The sequence below is a fragment of the Maniola hyperantus genome, chromosome 25 (genome assembly GCF_902806685.2).
Source record: "Maniola hyperantus chromosome 25, iAphHyp1.2, whole genome shotgun sequence".
Lineage (NCBI taxonomy): Eukaryota > Metazoa > Arthropoda > Insecta > Lepidoptera > Nymphalidae > Maniola > Maniola hyperantus.
This window is the reverse complement of record NC_048560.1, coordinates 49,783-70,848: the sequence shown is the minus strand read 5'-3', so window position 1 is coordinate 70,848 and position 21,066 is coordinate 49,783. Positions and strand designations below refer to the sequence as shown.

The following is a 21,066-nucleotide window of genomic DNA, read 5'->3' as shown; positions in this document are numbered from 1 at the left end:
ATGACTAGATGGGTTCCTGTGGGCACAATGGGAGATTTTATTCAGTACTAGCTGATGCCCGCGACTTCACATCGCGTGGATTTAGGTTTTTAAAAATCCCGTGGGAACTCTGTGATTCTCCTGGATAAAAATTAATCTATGTCACTCTCCGTGTCTTTAAATATAGGTACCTACCTATGCAAAAAATAACGTCGATCCGTTGCTCCGTTGTGACGTGATTGAAGGACAAACCAACACACTTTCGCATTTATAATATGGGTACTAATGGATAATATTGCATATCAAATATTTGAAAAGAGCACACGCCGAGTTTCTTACTGGTTCTTCTCGGTAGGAAAGGCATTCCGAACCAGTGGTAGATGCATTTGACGATTCAAAAGTAATTTTATTTCAAGGTTAATTTTTTAATAACGGGATTTTTTAAAACCTAAATCCACACGGACAAAGTCGCGGGCATCATCGGTCGATGTACATTATTTCCTGTATTGTTTTTTATTATTTATTATTTCGGTGTATTGTATAGAGCTCGGTGTGCCCCCCCCCACTCGAGCGCTTCCCGTCAATTAATGGATTCACCTTTATAAAACAGGCGGCATTTAAACCAAGATTAGTCATTTAAGACGCCTTTCGGGATCGCATGTCGACTTAGACACTTCCTTGATCTAGAATAAGTCTACAATGGAATATATCTTAATAGGTATGTAATTTCCTATTTGTGATGTAACCACAAATTCACGGTTTTCCGTTTTTTCCCCTTATTTATGCTAAAAGACCTACTACCTGCCAAATTTCATGATTTTAGCTAGGTCATCGCGGGAAGTACCCTTTAGGTTTCTTGACAGACACGACAGACAGACAGACAGACAACGAAGTGATCCTATAAGGGTTCCTTTTTTCCTCTTGAGATACGGAACCCTAAAAACAGAAATAAAAACTTAAAAAATAAATCAGATTTAAACCTGCAAACTTAAATGATGATGATTATGATGAACAGTATTTTGTAAGAGCACACAATTGTTACCGCTACGCCACTGCGGTTCCTCTCACCTCTGTGACGGTTCCTAAATCTCATTTCAATGCAATTAAACTATTAAGCCATGAAATCGAAATTAATTAAGATTTTCTGGATGTTACAAACATCAAGAAATTGTGTGTGGTCCATCGTTTCAACTGAACCCTCAGTTTATATTTAATATTATTGACTAACTTATGCTCGCAACTTCGTCCGCGTGGACTACGCAAATTTTAAAACCCTAATTCAATAGTGTCAATAGTGTCTGACATTCTTGAGGCGAGTCCATTGTGTGTCGTCAGAGTGCAGGCGGTGATCAATTCACGTGTAAAGTGACGGAGCGTATTGAATGGGAGCTGAATTAAATAATCTCCTATTCATATTCCACAGAACGCGCTGTGATATTGATCATTGTCCACTTTGGATCAACGACCGTTATACTTTGACTTTACTTAAGCGGTTTCTGGACTGAGCTTGGATGTCTGCAGTGAAGAGTGAACACTTCAGCGGGGAGGGGCGATGCGCGCACAACAGGCGGAAACCAGCCCAGAGAGAGAAGAAGAGAAGAAGCGGTTATATCTATAGAATAGAGTAGAATCTATATAATATGTACAATGTACAATGTACATATTTAAAAGGAGAGAAAGGCGACTGACTGACTACCAACACACAGCTCAAACTACTGGACGGATCGGCCTGAAATTTGGCATGCAGATAGCTATGACGTAGATATCCGCTAAGAAATGATTTTTGAAAATTGAATCCCTAAAGGGATAAAGCGGGGGTTGGACATTTGTGTAGTCCACGCGGACGAAGTCGCGAGCATAAGCTAGTACACACATGAACGGAAAAGGTGACTGACTGACGGATCTATCAACGCACAGCTCAAACCACTAGACGGATCGGGCTGAAATTTGTCATGCAGATAGCTATTATGACGTAGACATCCACTAAGAAAAGATTTTTGAAAATCCCCTAAAGGGGTAAAATAAGGATTTGCTAGTAGAATATATTTTTATTCAAGTAAACTTTTACAAGTGCTTTTGAATCGTCAAAATAATTAACCACTGGTTCGGAATGGCGTTCCTACCGAGACGAACCTGTAAGAAACTCGGCAGTTGCTCTTTTCAAGTGTTCAATTTACTATAGGTATTTATGCTTTACTGTAAAGCAATTGCAGCCCCGCGCCTTGCTGGAACGAGTCAAATCTATGCTATAAGTAATAATTTATCATAATTGACGACCTCCCTGGCGCAGCGGTAAGTACTGTGGTCTTATTAGTGGGAGGTCCCGGGTTCAGAAATTCATAATTTCTAAATCTCTGGTCTGCTCTGGTGGGAGGTTTCGGATGTGGCTAGTTAGTAGTTACCACCCCACCGGCCGCCGGTGCCGCCAAGCGATTTAGCGTTCCGGTACGATGCCGTGTTGAAACCAAAGGGGTATGAGTTTAATAAAAACAACCATACGCCTTCCAGATTAGCACGCTTTCATCTTAGACTGCATCGCATCACTTACCACAGGTGAGATTGCAGTCAAGGGCTAACTCGTCTGAATAAAATAAAACAACAATAATAATATTATTGTCATGATCGTCGCCGGCTCACTACAGAGCACGGGTCTCCTCTCAGAATGAAAATGGTTTGTCCATGTAATCTACCACGCTGCCAAATGCGCATTGGCAGACTTCATACATCTTTGAGAACATTATACTCTCAGCCACGTAGGCGTAGGTAGTTAGGTTTCCTCACGATGTTTTACTGCACCGTTAAAGCAAATAAAATTTAATTGTTTAAAACTCCGAAAAGTTGGAAGTGAGGTCCGCCACACTCAAGCAAAAACAAATAGGTACCTACTACCTACTCTGTGAAGTCAAAGTGGGCAAAGTACATTGACTCTGAGTAGGAGTTAGCTCGATAGATGGAATTATTAGTCATCGGAGTTTTATTCGTATGGCAACTTTTCACATAAATCAAAAGCATTTTCGCAAACGGCAACGCCGTCACAAAATGTCTGACGGGAATTGCCAAAGCGACGTTATTGAACCGCCTTGCGAAAAGAAAATTAAAAAAGACGACCAAAATGAGAACGGTGTAAAAGAATCGCAGTTGGAATTAAAAGACTTTATCCCAAGTAAAATACTAAACAACAATACGAACAGGAAAGTTGTTTGTGTCCTTGGGAATTTCAAAGACAAAAGTGGTGTGGCATTGGTGATTTTGGAGAAAAATGCTTTCAAAGAGGAAGAACTAACCGAAAAGGGGTATTTTTCGGAAGATAGTGAGCTTCGTACGTTCTTCCAGAACGATATTTATGGGAACTACGTGTGTTTTCCAAATTCCAGTATAAATGGTGAGTGGGAATTAAATTTTTTGCATATTTTGCACTTTCGATTTTCAAGGTTCTACAAAAGGCAACTTGCGATTATTTGGTAACCTACCTAGTTATTTTCGTACGAAACGTGAGTAATATGTTTATTCTTATACCCTTTGTCTCATATTCCTGCAACCTACGTCAAAAATTATCGGGAAATTCCCAAAATAATCGGATGTAATGTAAATGCTAATTAGCATAAAAAAGTTGCATTGATAACAATATGCTAGCATAACAAAGATAAAGAGTAGATAAAATTGACTCGTGAATGCTTTCTTTGTGTGTAAATGTGAAATATTTTAGGTAGGGTTCATAAGATCCAGTTTCATAATAATTTAAAACACAAATACCTAACTATTTTCTTGTTCAAATTAAGCTAATTTTATTTCATACAAGATTGTATTTGTAGTTATGTACCTATATCAATGTTAATTACATATGACTTTCGAAATCATAAATGACTCAAGTAATTACAGCTAATTAGTAATTCCTTCACCAGTAGGAAGCTACATTACTGCTGAGTAGGCTAACACCACCACTAGGCTATCATAGTTTTTTACCATGTGGGTATGGGTGGGGTTTTGTATGACCCATAATATTAAATATGTAGATATAATATCTTTATAAATACTAGGTGATGCCTGCAACTTTGTCTGTGTGGATTTAAGTTTTTGAAAAAATCTTGTGGAAACTAAAAAAGGTTTTTCCAGGATAAAAAGTAGCCTGTGTCTGTCCCCCGGATGTAAGCTCTAACTCTGTACCAAATTTCATTAAAATCAGTTGAACAGTTGGGTTGTGAATAGCTGGCAGACAGACACCCGTATTCACAATCATTACTATGAAATTGCACAGTGTGCTCGAACGCACAGTGTGGATTTCCACCAATCAGATCATCGAAAATTGATGTGACAAAAAAATCTGATTGGTGGAACCACACACTGTGCGTTCAAGCGCACTATGAGACCTCATAGTAATGATTGTGAATACGGGGGAGACCGACAGACACACTTTCGCATTTATAATATTAGTATGGATTTTCTGTTATTCCAGGTGTAAAAACAACGGTAATCTACCCAGCAACAGAGCAGCACGTGGCCAAGTACAGCCAGCAGGAGACTCACATCATACCGGAGACTCCAGAGTTGTATGACAAGTTTACTTTACCGCATCTTGAGAGAGAGCAGTTCAACTTGCAGGTAATGCTTCTTCATCTATACTTCTGTACTAATACTAGCTTACCCACGCGGCTTTATCCCCCCCGGCTTTATCCCCCCCTTAGGGGTTGAATTTTCAAAAATACTTTCTTAGCGGACGTCTACATCATAATAGCTATCTGCATGCCAAACAGCCCGATCCATCCAGTAGTCTGAGCTGTGCGTTGACAGATCAGTCAGTTAGTCAGCTTTTCCTTTTATATATTTAAAAATAAAAATGAAGATTAATAAAAATCGATTTTTTAAATTATTCTCTTTAATAATGAATTCTAGCGCCATAAACTAACGCTATAAAACAAATCACTGCATTTCATTACTACAGTCCAAGACTCTATTAGCTGCATTATACACATAAAAAACTGGCCAAGTGCGAGTCAGGCTCGCGCAACGACGGTTCCGTACTACAGTCGTATTTTTTCGACATTTTGCACGATAATTAAAAAACTAATGCATAAAAATAAATAAAAAACTGTTTTAGAATGTAAAGGTGAAGATCTTTCATATGATACCTCACTTGATATAGTTATCTTACTTTGAAAATTGAAAACACTAATTATTAGTTCATGACCACAATTTAATTTTTTTGTGTGATGTATCCACAAGTTCACGGTTTTCAAATTTTTGCCTGAATGCCAGCTAAGACCTACCTACCTGCCACATTTCATGATTCTAGGTCAACGGGCAGTACCCTGTAGGTTTCTTGACAGACAGACAGACAGTGATCCTATAAGGGTTCCGTTTTTCCTTTTGAGGTACCCTAAAAATGCTCAAATTACCCCTTAGGTTGATTTTATTTTGGTTTCAACAAAATTTAAAAAAAACTTATATTCTTCTAGTGGGTATACAACATATTAGAAGGCAAGAGTGAGCAGGACAGAGTGGTGTACGACAACAAGTGTGACAAGGAAGGGTTTGTGCTGCTGCCGGACCTCAAGTGGGACGGGCTAAGCAAGGAGAGCCTGTACCTGCTGGCTATCGTGCGACAGAGAGGTCTCAAGTCTCTGAGGGACTTGCGTGAGGCACATCTGCCGCTGTTGAAGAGGGTCCGTGACGAGGGAAAGGTGAGGATGTGCTTTTGTGACCTTTTGAATGATGAACCGTTTTTTTAGAGTTCCGTAGTTCAAAAGGAAAAAGGGACCCTTAGAGGATCGCTTTATTGTCTGTCTGTTAGTCTGTCGTGTCTGTCAAGATAACCTATAGGGTACTTCCCCTAGACCTAGAATAATGAAATTTGGCAAGTAGGTAGTTCTTATAGCACAAGTAAAGGAAAAAATCCGAAAACCGTGAATTTGTGGTTTGATCACAAAAAAAAAATGTGTTCTGAACAAATAAGATTAGTAATTTCAAAGTAAGATAACTAAGTGGGGTATCATATGAAAGGGCTTTACCTGTGCTTTCCAATGCCAATCCGCACCTGGCCAGCATGGTGGACGCTTCTCACTCTGAGAGAAGACGCGTGCTCTTGCTCTACTGAGCACGGGTCCCCCAAAATGCCTAGTCACTTTAATAATCTAAATATATAAAAGGGAAAAGGTGACTGACTGATATATCAACACAGCTCAAACTACTGGATGGATCTGGCTGAAAGGCATGCAAATAGCTATTATGACGTAGGCATCTGCTAAGAAAAGATTTTTGAAAATCCAACCCCTAAAGGGGGTGAAATTTGTGTAGTCCACGTGGACGAAGTCGCGAGCATAAGCTAGTAATAAACTAATTTCAATTTTTCCACGTTTTCAGAAAGCAATCGTCGACAAGTACAAAGTCGTCGGCAGTCAGTTGAGGGTGTACCTCCACTACCAACCCTCCTTCTACCACCTGCACGTGCACTTCACGTTCCTCAAGCACGAGGCTCCCGGCATACATGCGGAGAAGTCACATCTCCTCGACACTGTCATCGGCAACATTGAAATGATGAGCAGTTACTATCAGAGAGCTACCCTACCCTTCGCCATCCGTGAGATGGACACCCTGTTCAATGTTTACGAAACTAATGGTTATATCAAGAGAATCAAGGATATACAATTGATTGATAAATAAGTGACAGTTATATTAACATTAATCAGTCCAATATTGTCCATTTGGAAAGATAAAATAAGTACCTCATTTTGGTCAAAATATAGTTAATTTGGTCCAATATTGTTGATTTGGAAATATAAGAAGGACATCACCTTGGTCCAAATATAGTTAATTTGGTCCAATATTGTTGATTTGGAAAGATCAACTATATCACATTGATCTAATATAATTAATTGGTCCAATATTGTTGATTTGGAAAGATCAACTATATCACATTGATCTAATATAATTAATTGGTCCAATATTGTTGATTTGGAAAGATCAACTATATCACATTGATCTAATATAATTAATTATTGGGTCCAAATATAGTTAATTTGGTCTGATAGCATTGATTTGGGCCTATATTATTGATTTGGAAAGAAAAATTATATCACTTTGACCAAATTTAATCCATTATTGCTTATCTTGATAGATAAACTACATTACTTGAGTCCTATAACAATTGTTCATTAGGTTCAAAATAATTGATTTAGTCCAAAATTCTTGAGAAACTCAATAGAAAGTAACACTATCATTCAGTAAATTAAAAAAAAGCCAGCAAGAACTAGTAATCAGTACATTTTGGAAAATCAAAATGCTTGTGAAAAGTGTTTTTATGGAACTCCGCTCCAGATTGCGGAGTTGCAACGTCTATATAACAACTAATGTAGATTTTAAAAAGGATTGCAATCTAAAAATCAACATACAATCCAATTGCATCGTACTAAATTACTACGATAACGAATTGAAGAGATACGACAGTTTGTCATCTATAGAAAGTCTGTCAGATTATTCAGACGATGAGTCAGATGTGACATGCGTTATTCCCATCCAACAATTCTGTTCTATAATACCGAATTCCATGTCATGTCTCAAAATCGAGAAAAACACTGTATCGTTCAGGATTTTGACGGAACCAAAGAACGGGGGCAACTTCTATTCGGAAATCATTTCAACGAATGACTTGACTAAAGAAATTAAAGTTGACAAAATGAATATTAATTTCAATTCCAAAGAAGACATAAAAATCGTATGTGCCAATTGTTCCAATGTCATTTCAGATGGTTTTGTCAAGTTTGACAGAATCCTGGAATTGCCAACGGCGAATTTGGATATGTCGGAATGGTTCTGTCATGGTCATTCCCACAGTTCCAACTATAAACCACAAAATGATGTCCTACAACCGAATACTTTAGATTTTTTATATAGATTGACATTCTTCATAGTCAATAATACGATTTTGTCTGATGAAGTCAATAAGTTTAATTGTAAGCGAACAGTGTATCATTGCAACAGATGTCTAGCGTGGTTGGGTGTTAAGAATAAGAATACGGTTAAATTATACAACTCTGATGTTAAGATACATCACGATTCCAATGTTAAACATATCTTTAGTCACGAGAAACCGACTCAAAATGTCACAATCGATGATTTTATTTACACAGTAGAAAGTTTGACTCGTGAATTCAACCTCGGCCTGCAATATACAATGATGTGTAAAATCGTTTTAGAGTGTACCATGTCGGTGTCAAAAAAGCAATATCTTCTAATATGGGTGATGGATAAAGAGTTGCAAGTGTTGAGAAACGAAGAAAAATGTATTAACTCAGAACGAGTCATGTTAAAATCTAGTTTTTTGACTAAGATCTTGTATAAAATTGAGTTGGAACTCAATGACGAAGTTGAAACTTGGCTGGCGGACCCCAGCGTGGTCAATAGTGACGTATCAAAGAGCATGTTCAGCCAAGGCCTTAGTCACTTGGAGCAAATGTCTCTAAAAGTGCCGGAGTCCTTTCGATATACCAATGGATATACTGTCAGTTATTTGAAAGCTTGATCGGTGAATAAACTTGCTTAAATTGAAGTCACTTGTTTTATTTTGTATAGTACCTACGCGACAGGTCGTGGTTTCGGCGTAACGCCGGAGCATCGAAAGATTACAGATTCATATGTAAAATTGGAGTTCTAATGACTAGCTGATGCTTTTTAGAAATCCCGTGGGAACTATTGATTTTCCAAGACAAAAATGTAACCTGCATATAGGCTATGTAAGTGCCTACCAAATTTCGTAAAAACATTCAAATGCATGATTCTTTAAAAATTCCATGGAATCACACCACGATTTAAGAATGCAATTCCTTACAAAAAATATTTACTTGGTAGATTCACTAACGTTAACTTATTAAGTACTATTTTTTTTAACAAGACGGTTACTTACATAATTATTTTAATGTTTTTTAGTTACACGATTTTCTGAATGATAACATTTTGAGTTATTACTATTTTAATGACCTTATGAGTTTAGTTTTATAAATTTATTATTTTATTATCATTGCATATAAGTTTAGGTTTTTTATTGTTTACTCGCAAATAGGAAAAAGTACTATAATTTAATTAATTTTAATTAAAAATTAAAATTAATAACACTATACAATGGCGCCGATTGTGTTGTCTATCTCTAAACTAAATTTAAAGTATCTGCATCTTTTACTTTTTGATATTGCTAAAAAAAGGACAGAACATGAACTTTACATTAAAGGCTCTAAATTTTAGTGCACGCTACAAATTTTTAAGCAATAGGCTCGCGACTGTGCGGTCACGGGTTTTAACATTTAAAAATTAAATTTAAAATTGTCAAACTGTGTCTGTCCTTTTCATATTACATTACCTAGTAAGAATAGGATGCGAATACTTTAAAATTTGGTTGTGCTCAGAATCAGTACTAATATCTCGGCCGACATAGCAATTAACGATCTCGTTTATTTATTAGGAACACACACAATACATTAATTTAACACAAACTACGACACTTATAAACAAACACAGGCTGATAAATGTATCTATAAAATGTGTACACAGCATTTGCAAAATATCTTGACAAATAAAAAGAACTTAACCATAACTTAACTAGTGACGTGTGACAAGGCTCTCTTGGCACTTGAATGACATTTTTTTTTAAAGAATATTAGCCATGTTAAATCAGTACCCTTATTATAAATGCGAAAGTGTGTTTGTTTGTTGGTTTGTCCTTCAATCACGTCGCAACGGTGCAACGGATTGCCGTGATTTTTTGCATGGGTATAGATAAAAACCTGGAGAGTGACATGGGCTACTTTTTATCCCGGAAAATCAATGAGTTCCCATAGGATTTTAAAAAACCTAATTACATGCGGACGAAGTCGCGGGCAGCAGCTAGTGACTAATATTCCCCTGTCCTCTCCAACTATGTAAGCGTCAGGCTTGTGCTAGGAGTAGGTACGACAATAGTGCAACGGGAGGAGTTTGAACCGGCGACCTTTCGGTTTTCAGTCCACTCCTATACCCGTTGAGCTATTAAGGCTTCTAAAGCTTCTAATGTATGTAACATTGACAGGGGGCCGCTGTTGGTGAACAAATTGTGTCGTGGTGGCACTACCAAAAGCCACTAAGCGAGAAATAACTATAGAACAAAGGGGACACTTGACGGCAACGTTAGTTCCGATTTTCACCACGCGCCAAGATAGCCTTGTCGTAGGTACTATAGGTAATTTTAGCGTTTAAACTACCGTGAGTGATTTCCATTCTAAATAATATCTGTCCCGGCTTTACTCACGTGTGTAGTCGACGTTAGCCCGACTAGTTTCCCCCCGTATGGGTTCGAAACTAGTCGGGCTAACGTCGACTACACACGTGAGTAAAGCCGGGACAGATACTATAGGTAATCTTTGCACGATCCGACCACAAGGCACACATCATCACACAGGACATACGACAAAGTGTAAAGGTTCCTTTTCTCTTTTTGAGGTACGGAACCGAAAAAAACAAAATTTTACTATAAGTTTTATTAATAAAACATTAGAAATTAGAATAGATCGATGTATACACAACTTAAGTTATAAAACTAAACAGTTACAGCAGTTGAACGAGAGAGGAGTCCCGGAACTGCGAGATGACGTTGACTATGATGTGGTAGTTGAAGTACCAGAACGCGCCGAACACCAGCGCGAACACCACATCTGCGTTACTGCTGTCAAGGACATGTTCATTGTTGGCTAATCATTGCATTGTGTTAGCTTTTCCTTGTACTATTATGATTTATTTATCTAGTAACTAGCTTATGATCGCGACTTCGTCCGCGTGTCTCGACACTTGTCGTGTCTCTTCAAAAATCCTTTCTTAGCGGATGCCTACGTCGCGCGTCGTAATAACTATCTGCATGCCTTTCAGCCCGATCCGTCCAGTAGTTTGAACTGTGCGGTGATAGATCAGTCAATCCGGTTCCCCTTGGGCGCGGGCGGCAGGCCATCTGCCACCCTATTGTTGCACCACTGTGTACTCCAAAAATCAAAAATCAAAAATCATTTTTAAATCACAACCCATATTATAAATGCTCAAGTGTGTGTATGTTTGTTTGTTGGTTTGTCCTTCAATACCAACGCATTTTGTGACTAATTTGTCAAATTTTCATTTAATTTTATGAAATTCTTTTTTTTAAGATCTTATTCTAAATACATATTATTTTTTTTGTAAAAAAATTTTATTTCACAATTTTTAGTAGCCCCATGGTATTAAAATATGCTATGCCTGGTTAAAAATCTACTGTTTACTAAGCTATTACACTGATCGCGAGCAATTTACTCTTATCCGTGTAGGAGTTCCATTATCTATCTTTGAAGATGTACATCAGATCGTCACCAAATTTAAATGGGACGACCTTTGAAGTATACCCTTTCAAACAAAAAAGAATTTTCAAAATCGGTCCAGGCGTCTTCGAGTAATGTAGGTAACATACATAAAAAATAAAAAATAAAAAAAATTAAAAAAAGATTCCGACGAATTGAGAACCTCCTCCTTTTTTTGAAGTCGGTTAAAAAGGAAAAGGTGACTGACTGACTGACTGGCTGATCTATGAATGCACAGCTCAAACTACTGGACGGATCGGGCTGAAATTTGGTATGCAGGTAGCTATTATGACGTAGATGTCCGCTAAGAATGGATTTTTGAAAATTCAACCCCTAAGGGGGAGAAAAAGGGGTTTGAAATTTGTGTAGTCCACGCGGACTACACAAATTTCAAATTATTTTATTAACTTTTGGTTTCACTTTCAATAGAGAATAGAATAGAATGTTTTATTCATGTAAACTTTTTACAAATACTTATGAATAGTCAGGTAGTTTTAATTTACCACTGGTTCGGAATGCCGTTCCTAACGGTTCAAAATATTCAAAGTAGATAATAAATAAATAATAGATCCATATGTTTATTCAAGTATACAACCAGGTAAAACATACAAAACATTGTAGGAACGTAAGAAATAGCACAAAACGGGAAATTAAAGCTGGGTTCTTACGCCGTCCGCGGGACAACACATCTGACTCACCAATTCATAACATAGGTATCTACTTGAGGAAAACATAATATACTTCGTCCGCAGGGACTGCACATAGCGTAGCGAAACCAATAATCAATTATTTATGCTGCACATATGTATTTGAAACCCGTATTTACCCCCTAAGGCGCTTTGCAGATGAAGCAACTTCAGTTTAAGAAACTGTCAACTTTTTAAAAGTTTCTTTTCATTGTTGCTGCTACAACCAAATAGCCATTGCGGTAGAATGACAGCTACAATGTCACGATCGCAATCGCCTCTGATTGGTTCAGACCGACCCCGTAGTGACGACCTCCCTGGCGCAGTGGTAAGCACTGTGGTCTTATTAGAGAGAAGTTCTGGGTTCGATTCCTGGCAGGGCTTTGGAATTTTATAATTTCTAAAGTTCTGGTCTGGTCTGGTGGGAGGCATCGGCAGTGGCTAGTTACCACCCTACCGGCAAAGCCGGCCACCAAGCGATTTAGCGTTCCGGTACGATGCTGTGTAGATAGATAGAATAAAAACTGCCATATCCCTTCCAGGTTAGCCCGCTTCTATCTTAGACTGCATTATCACTTACCACCAGGTGAGATTGCAGTCAAAGGCTTACTTGTATCTGATTTTAAAAAAAAGTAGTTTGAGCTGTGTGTCAATAGATCAGTCAGTCTCCATTTTCTTTTATATATTTAGACTAGCTGATGTCCTCCACTTCACACGAGGTACTTTTTATCCCAGGAAATCAACGGTTTGATTTTCCAAGATAATAAGTAGCCTATGTCTCTCGCCATGTCTAATGGATATAGTTAACTATATCCATGCAAAGAATCATACATCAATCCATTGCTCCATTAAACCAACAAACAAACACACTTTCGCATCTATAATGTAGCTAGTTACCCACTAGTTAGTAATAACATTAGTTGAATTAACACTTATAAGTACTTTTTAGAGTAATAATAATTGAGATGACCTTAGCCCATTATACCTACTCAAAGAATTAGAATTTGTACTTTAGACTATCATACAACAGACAGATCTGTTATGAAGATAAAATAAAAGTCTATTTATTAATTTCTATATTGCAAAAATAAATTGAATGTGGTCTAAAACGAAATCTGAGCACCCGACCCCAAGCAGTCTACCCTTAGTGTTTTTGTAAAGAGCGAAACCAGAAGCGAGTTTCTGGCGTAGTCCATTAAAAAAAAAACTTAACGCTCTTGTTTCTATCTGGGTCTCGTCATCCCGCTGTTCAGTAGTAAAATTAATTCCTGCGGTTGGTTTCTAAGAGTTGCAGTTAACTCTTTGGAGATGAAAACTTTTATCGTAAAATATTAAAAAGGATACGTATAAACACCTTCTCCCAGGGTTCCACCATGTACAGTTCAGTCGACAGCAAGTACCTTGTGATCCAGCGACTCACAAAATTGCCGACTTTCTTTGGTTTGTTAACTTTTGTTGATTCCATGGTGCGAGGGTGCACAACGTTTTATAGTTAAAGTGAGTTTAGGGCTTCAATAAGAAATATTTATGCTGGCTTCTCGTATTATTAAATCACAAAATATAAAGTTTGAAATTAATTTATTATTATATATTTTGTAAAATAATTATTGATAAACAACTTAACCAAACCAAAGAGTAATAAAATATAAATCACCGTTCACCGATATAAATGAAGATGTATGTACCTATCAATGTATGAGTGAACCAAAGAGGTTGTAGGTACTTAATAAGAGAGGACTTCATACAAAACCGAAAAAAATGAAAATGTATAAACTGGAATGTATGCTTCAATACCAACATTATAACAATCGACATGCAAGCCGGTTGCAAATCAGTGGCCCTATCGCGGTTGTTTGACAGCTACAATCTCACGATCGCAATCATCTCTGATTGGTTAATGCTCGCTCACTATTGGCCACAATGCATTGTTGCAACAAGAATCGCACAAATTCAGCCAATCAGAACAATTGAGATTGTAATAATGATTGATGCAGGTTTTAGACAATCGCCCAGCAGGGGCCATACCGCCGTTGTTTGACAGCTACAATGTCACGATCGCAATCATCTCTGATTGGTTAATGCTCGCTCACTATTGGCTACAATGCATTGTTGCAACAAGAATGGCACAAATTCAGCCAATCAGAACAATTGAGATTGTAATAATGATTGATGCAGGTTTTAGACAATCGCCCTGCACGTGCCGTATAGGTGCTGTGGACCACCGACCAGAAATAAAAGCTGTGGACAGTGGAGTATATAAATAATACCTACTCTTTGACGGCTGTATCATCGAGTACCGACCAGAAGAAATAAAAGGGATGTATTGAACTTTGAAGAAAATCAATTTATTTTTGCTTTTTAATTAAAACATTATTAGAGAGACACGTGGGTTTTTGTTCATTAGTGAAGTTTATACCTACTAGGTACAACGCTGCACGCTCGGACTAGCTGGGTCTCCGAGCATGGCACCCGCCCGGAGGAGATCTTCCTTCGACCTTCTGTTACGGTCGCGCCTACAGACCGTTCACTGGAACTTGTACCCTGACCCCTGCCGTCATGTGGGCACCATTGCTTTGTTTGCTCTATTACTTACAACTTAGGGTTTATTATTGTGTGATTTGCAGCGGTGCCAACATAACGTCAGGGGACAAGTTACAGTCAACGGTCTGTGTACGCCACACAGCTGACAGCACAGAGTACTTTGTAATTGACAGACACAGCTCGCGTACAGTGTAAACATTTTAGGGAAGAGTGGGAAGGTAATTAAGAAAACGACATAATAAAATGAATATTTTATTAAAGGATGCAATTAATTAATTAGATTCGTTAAGATACTGTGACCTTACACCTACAATATTGGTATCAGCCGTTACTTATAAAAAAAGTTAAAATAGTGTTGCAAGCCTTAAAAATAAAATGTTTTCTATACACTGGTAGTGTCGTAATAAAAAATACGATTTTGTACTTAAAATTATGTTACAATAATATATGCAGTATGTAAATGCAATACCAAATAATAAACTATTTAAAATAACAGTGAGGTTAGATAAAATTAAAAGTTCAGGCACAGGCACTAACATTGAATATCTATAGTGAGATGAATTTCCTATCTAAAAACATATTCCTACTTAAAATGCGACCAAGTATATGGACGTAGGTATTTACAACATAATTTTTTAAGTAACTAACTAAATCTTGAATGAAAATATTAAAATGTAGGTTTTTAAAAAGTATTCGATTTGACAGACAATGTAAAAGTTGCCTCAATACTTTTTTAATTATGGTAACATTTTATTACTAATTTTAATAAGCGTGCATAATTTAACGCGATAATATTAATAATTGTTTTTATTAATTATTATAAATACGAAAATATTTCAAATTGAATTTAATAAATGAACGATACACACATTTTTATTTTATTATTTTTTCATAATGGTAGTTCGCGTGAAATCGATCAGTCTTCTACAAGTCACAAGGCACCAATACACTAAACCGATAAATATGTATAAAAATAGCCGCCATATTGGAATATTAAGTTAATAATTGGCACATAATTTATATTTTATTGTCTAGGTATATATTTTATTCTCATATAAATACTGTACGGTTACTTTTAAGAATAAGCACTTTGAATAGGAATATTATTGGTTATAATATCATTGCATACAAATTGATTTTTCATAAATATTCGTACTGAATAATGTTTTTAAATGTACTTAATAATATAAAGATGTACATTGTACCTACATGGCAAAACATGGGTATAATAATACGGTACAAAATGTACTTTCTAATATAATAGATATATCATATGTTTAAACACCATTTCATATCAGAAATCCGCAAAAATTATCGAAAGCAGCATCAATACTAACTTTAATTTGCGGACCCATCAATACAATATCGAATGCAAAAAGTTGCATCAATATAATAATTAATTTAATAAAGTCGTTCGTATTTTGTACCTACATTTAGCAAGCAGTTAATATATATAATATTTTCATTTCTTAAGTCTCTCAAAACCGTTTACTATAACTCAATATAGTAAATATTATGAATACATAATATGTTAACATCACAATATTACGCAATATTCACATTTAGAATATTCAGTTCAGAATGGAATATCACTTTCATATGATAATTATGACCAATATTATTTTCAGAATATTGTCTTTTAATTATTCAAATGTTAAGAGGAGCTACTACAATGTAATCAACCTCTTTATATTTGTTTCATAATCACTTCAAGTTTACAACCATAGTCGAATAATCCGATACAATATTATAGCTAGAATTGAATATCAATAATATTCATATGAAATCGTAAAATATTAATATTTAAAAAGATCCATATGCAAAAATGTAACTTACTTTTTACAACCAGAATGGATTATAATAAATTATCATTCTATAAGATCATGTGTACCCTGGGAAACCCCGAAAACATACTCGACGAACATTATTAATACTCATTCTAAATATGCTTCAAAAAGCATTAGAGATTATATTGGGTGCATGTAAACTTTGTATTCATAATCGAATATAATAATAATTTAGATCAATATTTGTTCCAGAATTAAATATTATTAATATTCATTCTAAATATCCTTCAAAAACCATTAGCTATAACGGAAATGTTATACCCGTTTATATTATATTCGTAGTCCAATATGATTTATCTCAATATTTCTTCTAGAATAGAATATTGATAGTATTCATTCCAAATATTCAGTGTAACCCTGTGCCCCGGTGAATATAACGTCGATCCATATCCTGGCGGCTTCCCCGGACGGCGCCATGAGGTAGTAGCGCCTTTGTCTAGTCTTTACTATGAAAGTAGTTTGGGGGTTGGGAGATTTGGACGTGTTGCCGTGGTCGAGGTACACTTCTTCTATCACCTGTACATAAATATATCATTTTTATGTGAATAATTTAGTTTCTTTTTTATATCTGCAATACGAATAATATAGAAGAGGAAAACTGATATATTTATTGATCAATTTAAACAGCTAAGTGTAAAAATTTGAGATTTTTGCGATAGGTTCTCGACTAGATGATGCCCGCGAATTCGTCCGCGTGGATTTAGATTTTTTGAAAATCCCGCGGGAACACTTATTTTCCGGGATACAAAGTGATCCTATAAGGGTTCCTTTTGAGCTACGGAACCCGAAAGGCTACCAAGCCGCACTTGTGTGGCCTAAGCCCTTCTCATTGTGAGAGGAGAGGAGTGCTCAGTAGTGTGCCGGCGACACGTCACCTGGAAGTAGGCGCCGCCGCGCGGTTTCTTCTCGCTCTTGTCCCAGTAGTACACGAACGTTTTGGTTTCTCTGTCGAACACAAACCACCTGAAACAATTTACATTTTGTACTAGCGGATACCATCCTATCCTCGCATTGTTGTCTTTCTAATGAAACCGGTTTGGGGCACATCGGTTGGATGGTTGCAAAGTCTGTAAAGGAGATAGGTATTATGCGTATAAAATGACTTCACCCGCGTTATTTTAAATTTATGTGTCAATTATTGTCATATCAAAAGTAGGTACTATTTAAAAAAAAGAATATAAGCCAATTTTATGCTGACTAATGCCCTTTCCCCTCCAACTAAGCGTCAAGCTTGTGCTAGCAGTAGGTGCTACAATAGTGCACCGGGTGGGGTTCCTCGGAGCTATCGAGGCTCACTTTTGACACGACGCTTTTCACACACCTAGTCGTCTCATAGCCAGTGGCGTGCACAGGAGTTCAAGCCACGGTATGCATTTATGTATGAACTTATTTTACGGCAGGTTATAATGAAAAATAAGCATTGATTTATTACAATGAGGGTAAGCAGTGTGTTTATGCTTCTATGAGCTGCACGCCACTGCTCATAGCCTACATTTGACGCCTGCCACTGCCAGTGCCGAGTGCAGGCTTCACCTCGAGGTTTTGTCAACTAGTTGTAAAGTCCGCGACAGCTCGAGATGGCAATCGGGGTATGGGCGAGTCTGCGGGACGTTCCCTCCCCGATCGCCATTTTGATCCAAAAATCTTCCTAATTCGAAATGCTTGTCCATATATAAAAATCGCCTTAAAGAATTATATTTAACTATGCCATAATAGTTTAGTTACTTTATTAGTTTTTATTATTTTGTTATGTATGCAGTATGCCTACTATAATATGTAGGTAACTATATTACTATGTATAGTATATATATTAATATATATATATACTAATATATAAGATTCTGTGTATTGCGTGTAAGTAGGTACTATCCGAAAGCCTAGCTACCTAGTTTCTCCTTTCACCAAAGCTTGCCTGGTGGAAATTGCTCTGAGCAATAAGGCCGCCTTTGCATACAATTGTTTTTAGGTACCTTTTGGACCACGTGTGAAACTTGGCGCCCAGCTTATGTAGGTAGCCGCGACACGACGCGGAGTTCACTGTCACGTAGGGGCACAGCTCCACTTGGTGACCTGCACACACAACAACTAAGTGACCGAGCGAAGCGAGCTCTCTGACTACTTGAGCGAAATTGCACTTGTCCTTATAACTTCTGAATTACAGCCGAATATTGCATAAAAAGCTTTATTATTCAGGGCAGCTTTCATACGAAATGGGGGGTTTTAACGTTGTAACTTGTACCATTACTTACAACTGGTACAACTTACCGGGGGGCAACTGGTACAAGTTACCGGGGGAGCAAATGGTACAACTTACTTACCGAGAGGGGGGACGGGGTTAAATGGTACAACTTACCGAGAGGAGGGAGGGGGGGTTAAATGGTACAACTTACCGAGAGGAGGGAGGGGGGGTTAAATGGTACAACTTACCGAGAGGAGGGAGGGGGGGTTAAATGGTACAACTTACCGAGAGGAGGGAGGGGGGGTTAAATGGTACAACTTACCGAGAGGAGGGAGGGGGGGTTAAATGGTACAACTTACCGAGAGGAGGGAGGGGGGGTTAAATGGTACAACTTACCGGCGGACTCGACGTGTCTCCGCAAGTCGAAGTCGTCGCGGTCGACGGGCAAGTAGCGCGTGAGGGGCCGCTGCCACTCGCTGGCGAGCCCGCGCCGGCTGCGGCGAGGCGCGCTCCCCACACACACTGGAATATCATGGAAATATTGGAGTGACCTAACGACACAAACCAGCCTTTTTAACACAAAAGTTGTGGTAAGTATCACATTGGTCCAATCACGATCAGCTCTGCTCTAACTCATGTAGCGCCCGGGTTCAACCATAGCCACGCGAATAACAATCTACGTATAACACGTACACAATTAGAACTCACTCGCTATTTTAACTCTATGTCAACTGTCAAGGCAAAAGTACGGTGTACCTTTAAAACTTAAAATTAAAATTTGCATTGCATTTAAATAAGAACTAAAATCGTACTTTTGACATGACACTTGACACAAAGTTAAAATGGCGTGTGAGTTCTATGTTATGCTTAAGTGTTAAAATGGAGAACAAAACAAAAGAAATAGATACTAACAGACATTGTCCCTGCTGAAGTCGGAGGCGCGGCTGAGCGGGCGGCTGTCGTCCTCCGCCGAGTCCGTGCGCGAGGTGCGGACCTGCGGCACAGGGCAAGGGGACATTGGTACTCATTCTGATCGCAACCTGTAGGGCGATTGTCTAAAACCTGCATCAATCATTATTACAATCTCAATTGTTCTGATTGGCTGAATTTGTGCGATTCTTGTTGCAACAATGCATTGTGGCCAATAGTGAGCGAGCATTAACCAATCAGAGATGATTGCGATCGTTACATTGTAGCTGTCAAACAACCGCGGTAGGGCCACAGATTATGTTTTTCTTGTCAGTGTAATAAGAAAAGGATAGATAAACTTAATTTAATTTAAAACTAGCAAACATCGTGACTATAAAGATGCCTAACGACTCGGTGCCCTGCTCATTGCTACTTAGCTTCAGAACCCGCTGAACTGTGTCGGTACTCCTACGGATCTCCTCATTTCTCATTTCTAATTGATCACGTAGAGAAACTCCGCACATAGCTCTCTCTATCGTCGCTGAGTGACTCTGAGATTTCTTATAAGGCAAGTGGCAGTTGCCATGTCTCCAATCCATAGCGACATTCTAACTAGAGATATGACATTATAGAACAGCGGGGTGATACGCTAACTCAGTGTTAACACTTAAAGGTAGCCAGCAAACTCATTTGACACTGGTTGGTTCTACATTGCCGCTTCACCGAGTAATATTAAAATATGTTTTCGTAGAAAACCTTCAATGGATTAAACTAAATGTCAAATGGGCTCTGCCAATCCAGTGTTAGACACTGAGTTGGCAGAACCTTTCACGTGCCTCATACTTACAAGTATCGGTTTAGGAGAGCAGGGCAGCCCCGGGCGCGAACTCTTGATCAGTGTGAGCCACATGGACATAATGTTGCTAGCATTTATTGAGATTTGTATTGTTTTGTAACTATCAACACCTTTACAATGCACTATTTGTTACGTTTTGAGTTTAGCCTAAACGGTATCTGTATCTACATAAAATTATCTATACAGCCGTTCGTAGGTTTACAAAAATCCTGAGAAAGGACATAGATCATAATGCTACTACTTATTTTTCTCGTAAAAGCAGAGTTTTAAAAAACGGGATTTAAAAAAAACCTAAATCCAGGAGGACGAATTCACGGGCGCTATTTAGTATTAAATACTATCAAAAATTTGTGCATTTAAAAACAATCGTACAATGGCTTCCGTTTAAAACACTAAAAACCAGTACATCAAATTCAAAACCGTTTAAAAGAAAATATTACTTAATCATAATCAAAGAGCCATCGAAAGATTCATTGAACAAGCGAATATCGTGTTCAGAATATGTATTCTAATATTAGATATTCGGAATATTGCGAAGCGTAAAAACATACTCGTAGGTGATAAACAACGGCGATTAGCGATTAGCGATTAGCGTATCAACACTCAATTATACGGGTTTAAACTAAACGTTCTGAATATTACACTGAAAACTGAACTTTATCGCTCTATTCTATTTTAGTGATGGCGCAGTTATATGCTTTAGTGGTACACTAGCTATTATAGTATATGT

At 37.6% G+C, this 21,066-nt stretch overlaps 3 protein-coding genes across 5 annotated transcripts in view; 2 read left to right on the top strand and 1 right to left on the bottom strand.

Moving 5' to 3' along the window:
• Positions 1-2,992: 2,992 nt before the first annotated feature.
• Positions 2,993-6,848, top strand: Dcps (Decapping enzyme, scavenger). The gene is made up of 4 exons (XM_034981701.2): positions 2,993-3,361; positions 4,433-4,578; positions 5,433-5,657; positions 6,337-6,848. Exons 1-4 carry the CDS (start codon positions 3,019-3,021, stop codon positions 6,634-6,636), a joined length of 1,014 nt encoding a protein of 337 aa, XP_034837592.1. The 5' UTR covers positions 2,993-3,018; the 3' UTR covers positions 6,637-6,848.
• Positions 6,849-6,876: 28 nt separating this feature from the next.
• Positions 6,877-8,521, top strand: LOC117993829 (uncharacterized). Its single transcript, XM_034981698.2, has one exon. It carries the CDS (start codon positions 7,253-7,255, stop codon positions 8,492-8,494), a length of 1,242 nt encoding a protein of 413 aa, XP_034837589.1. The 5' UTR covers positions 6,877-7,252; the 3' UTR covers positions 8,495-8,521.
• A 6,263-nt stretch (positions 8,522-14,784) lies between these two features.
• Positions 14,785-21,066, bottom strand: part of LOC117993835 (pleckstrin homology-like domain family B member 1) — a 50,506-nt gene continuing 44,224 nt past the window's right edge. For all 3 annotated transcript variants that reach the window (XM_069507306.1, XM_069507303.1, XM_069507304.1), the window contains 5 exons: positions 19,484-19,565; positions 18,968-19,093; positions 18,363-18,462; positions 17,268-17,355; positions 14,785-16,908 (listed from right to left, as the gene is read on the bottom strand). In XM_069507306.1, the coding sequence (XP_069363407.1) occupies positions 16,726-16,908; positions 17,268-17,355; positions 18,363-18,462; positions 18,968-19,093; positions 19,484-19,565 (579 nt within the window). In that variant the 3' untranslated portion in view covers positions 14,785-16,725. The remainder of the gene's footprint in view (positions 16,909-17,267; positions 17,356-18,362; positions 18,463-18,967; positions 19,094-19,483; positions 19,566-21,066) is intronic.

What these genes read in the sequence shown, in the direction of transcription:
- Dcps (XM_034981701.2), top strand. Translation starts at nt 3,019, where the DNA reads ATGTCTGACGGGAATTGCCAAAGCGACGTTATTGAACCGCCTTGCGAA. An exon ending in TCCAAATTCCAGTATAAATG is followed by an intron (nt 3,362 to 4,432) that starts GTGAGTGGGAAT and finishes CTGTTATTCCAG; the next exon opens with GTGTAAAAACAACGGTAATC. An exon ending in GAGAGCAGTTCAACTTGCAG is followed by an intron (nt 4,579 to 5,432) that starts GTAATGCTTCTT and finishes ATATTCTTCTAG; the next exon opens with TGGGTATACAACATATTAGA.
- LOC117993829 (XM_034981698.2), top strand. Translation starts at nt 7,253, where the DNA reads ATGCTTGTGAAAAGTGTTTTTATGGAACTCCGCTCCAGATTGCGGAGT.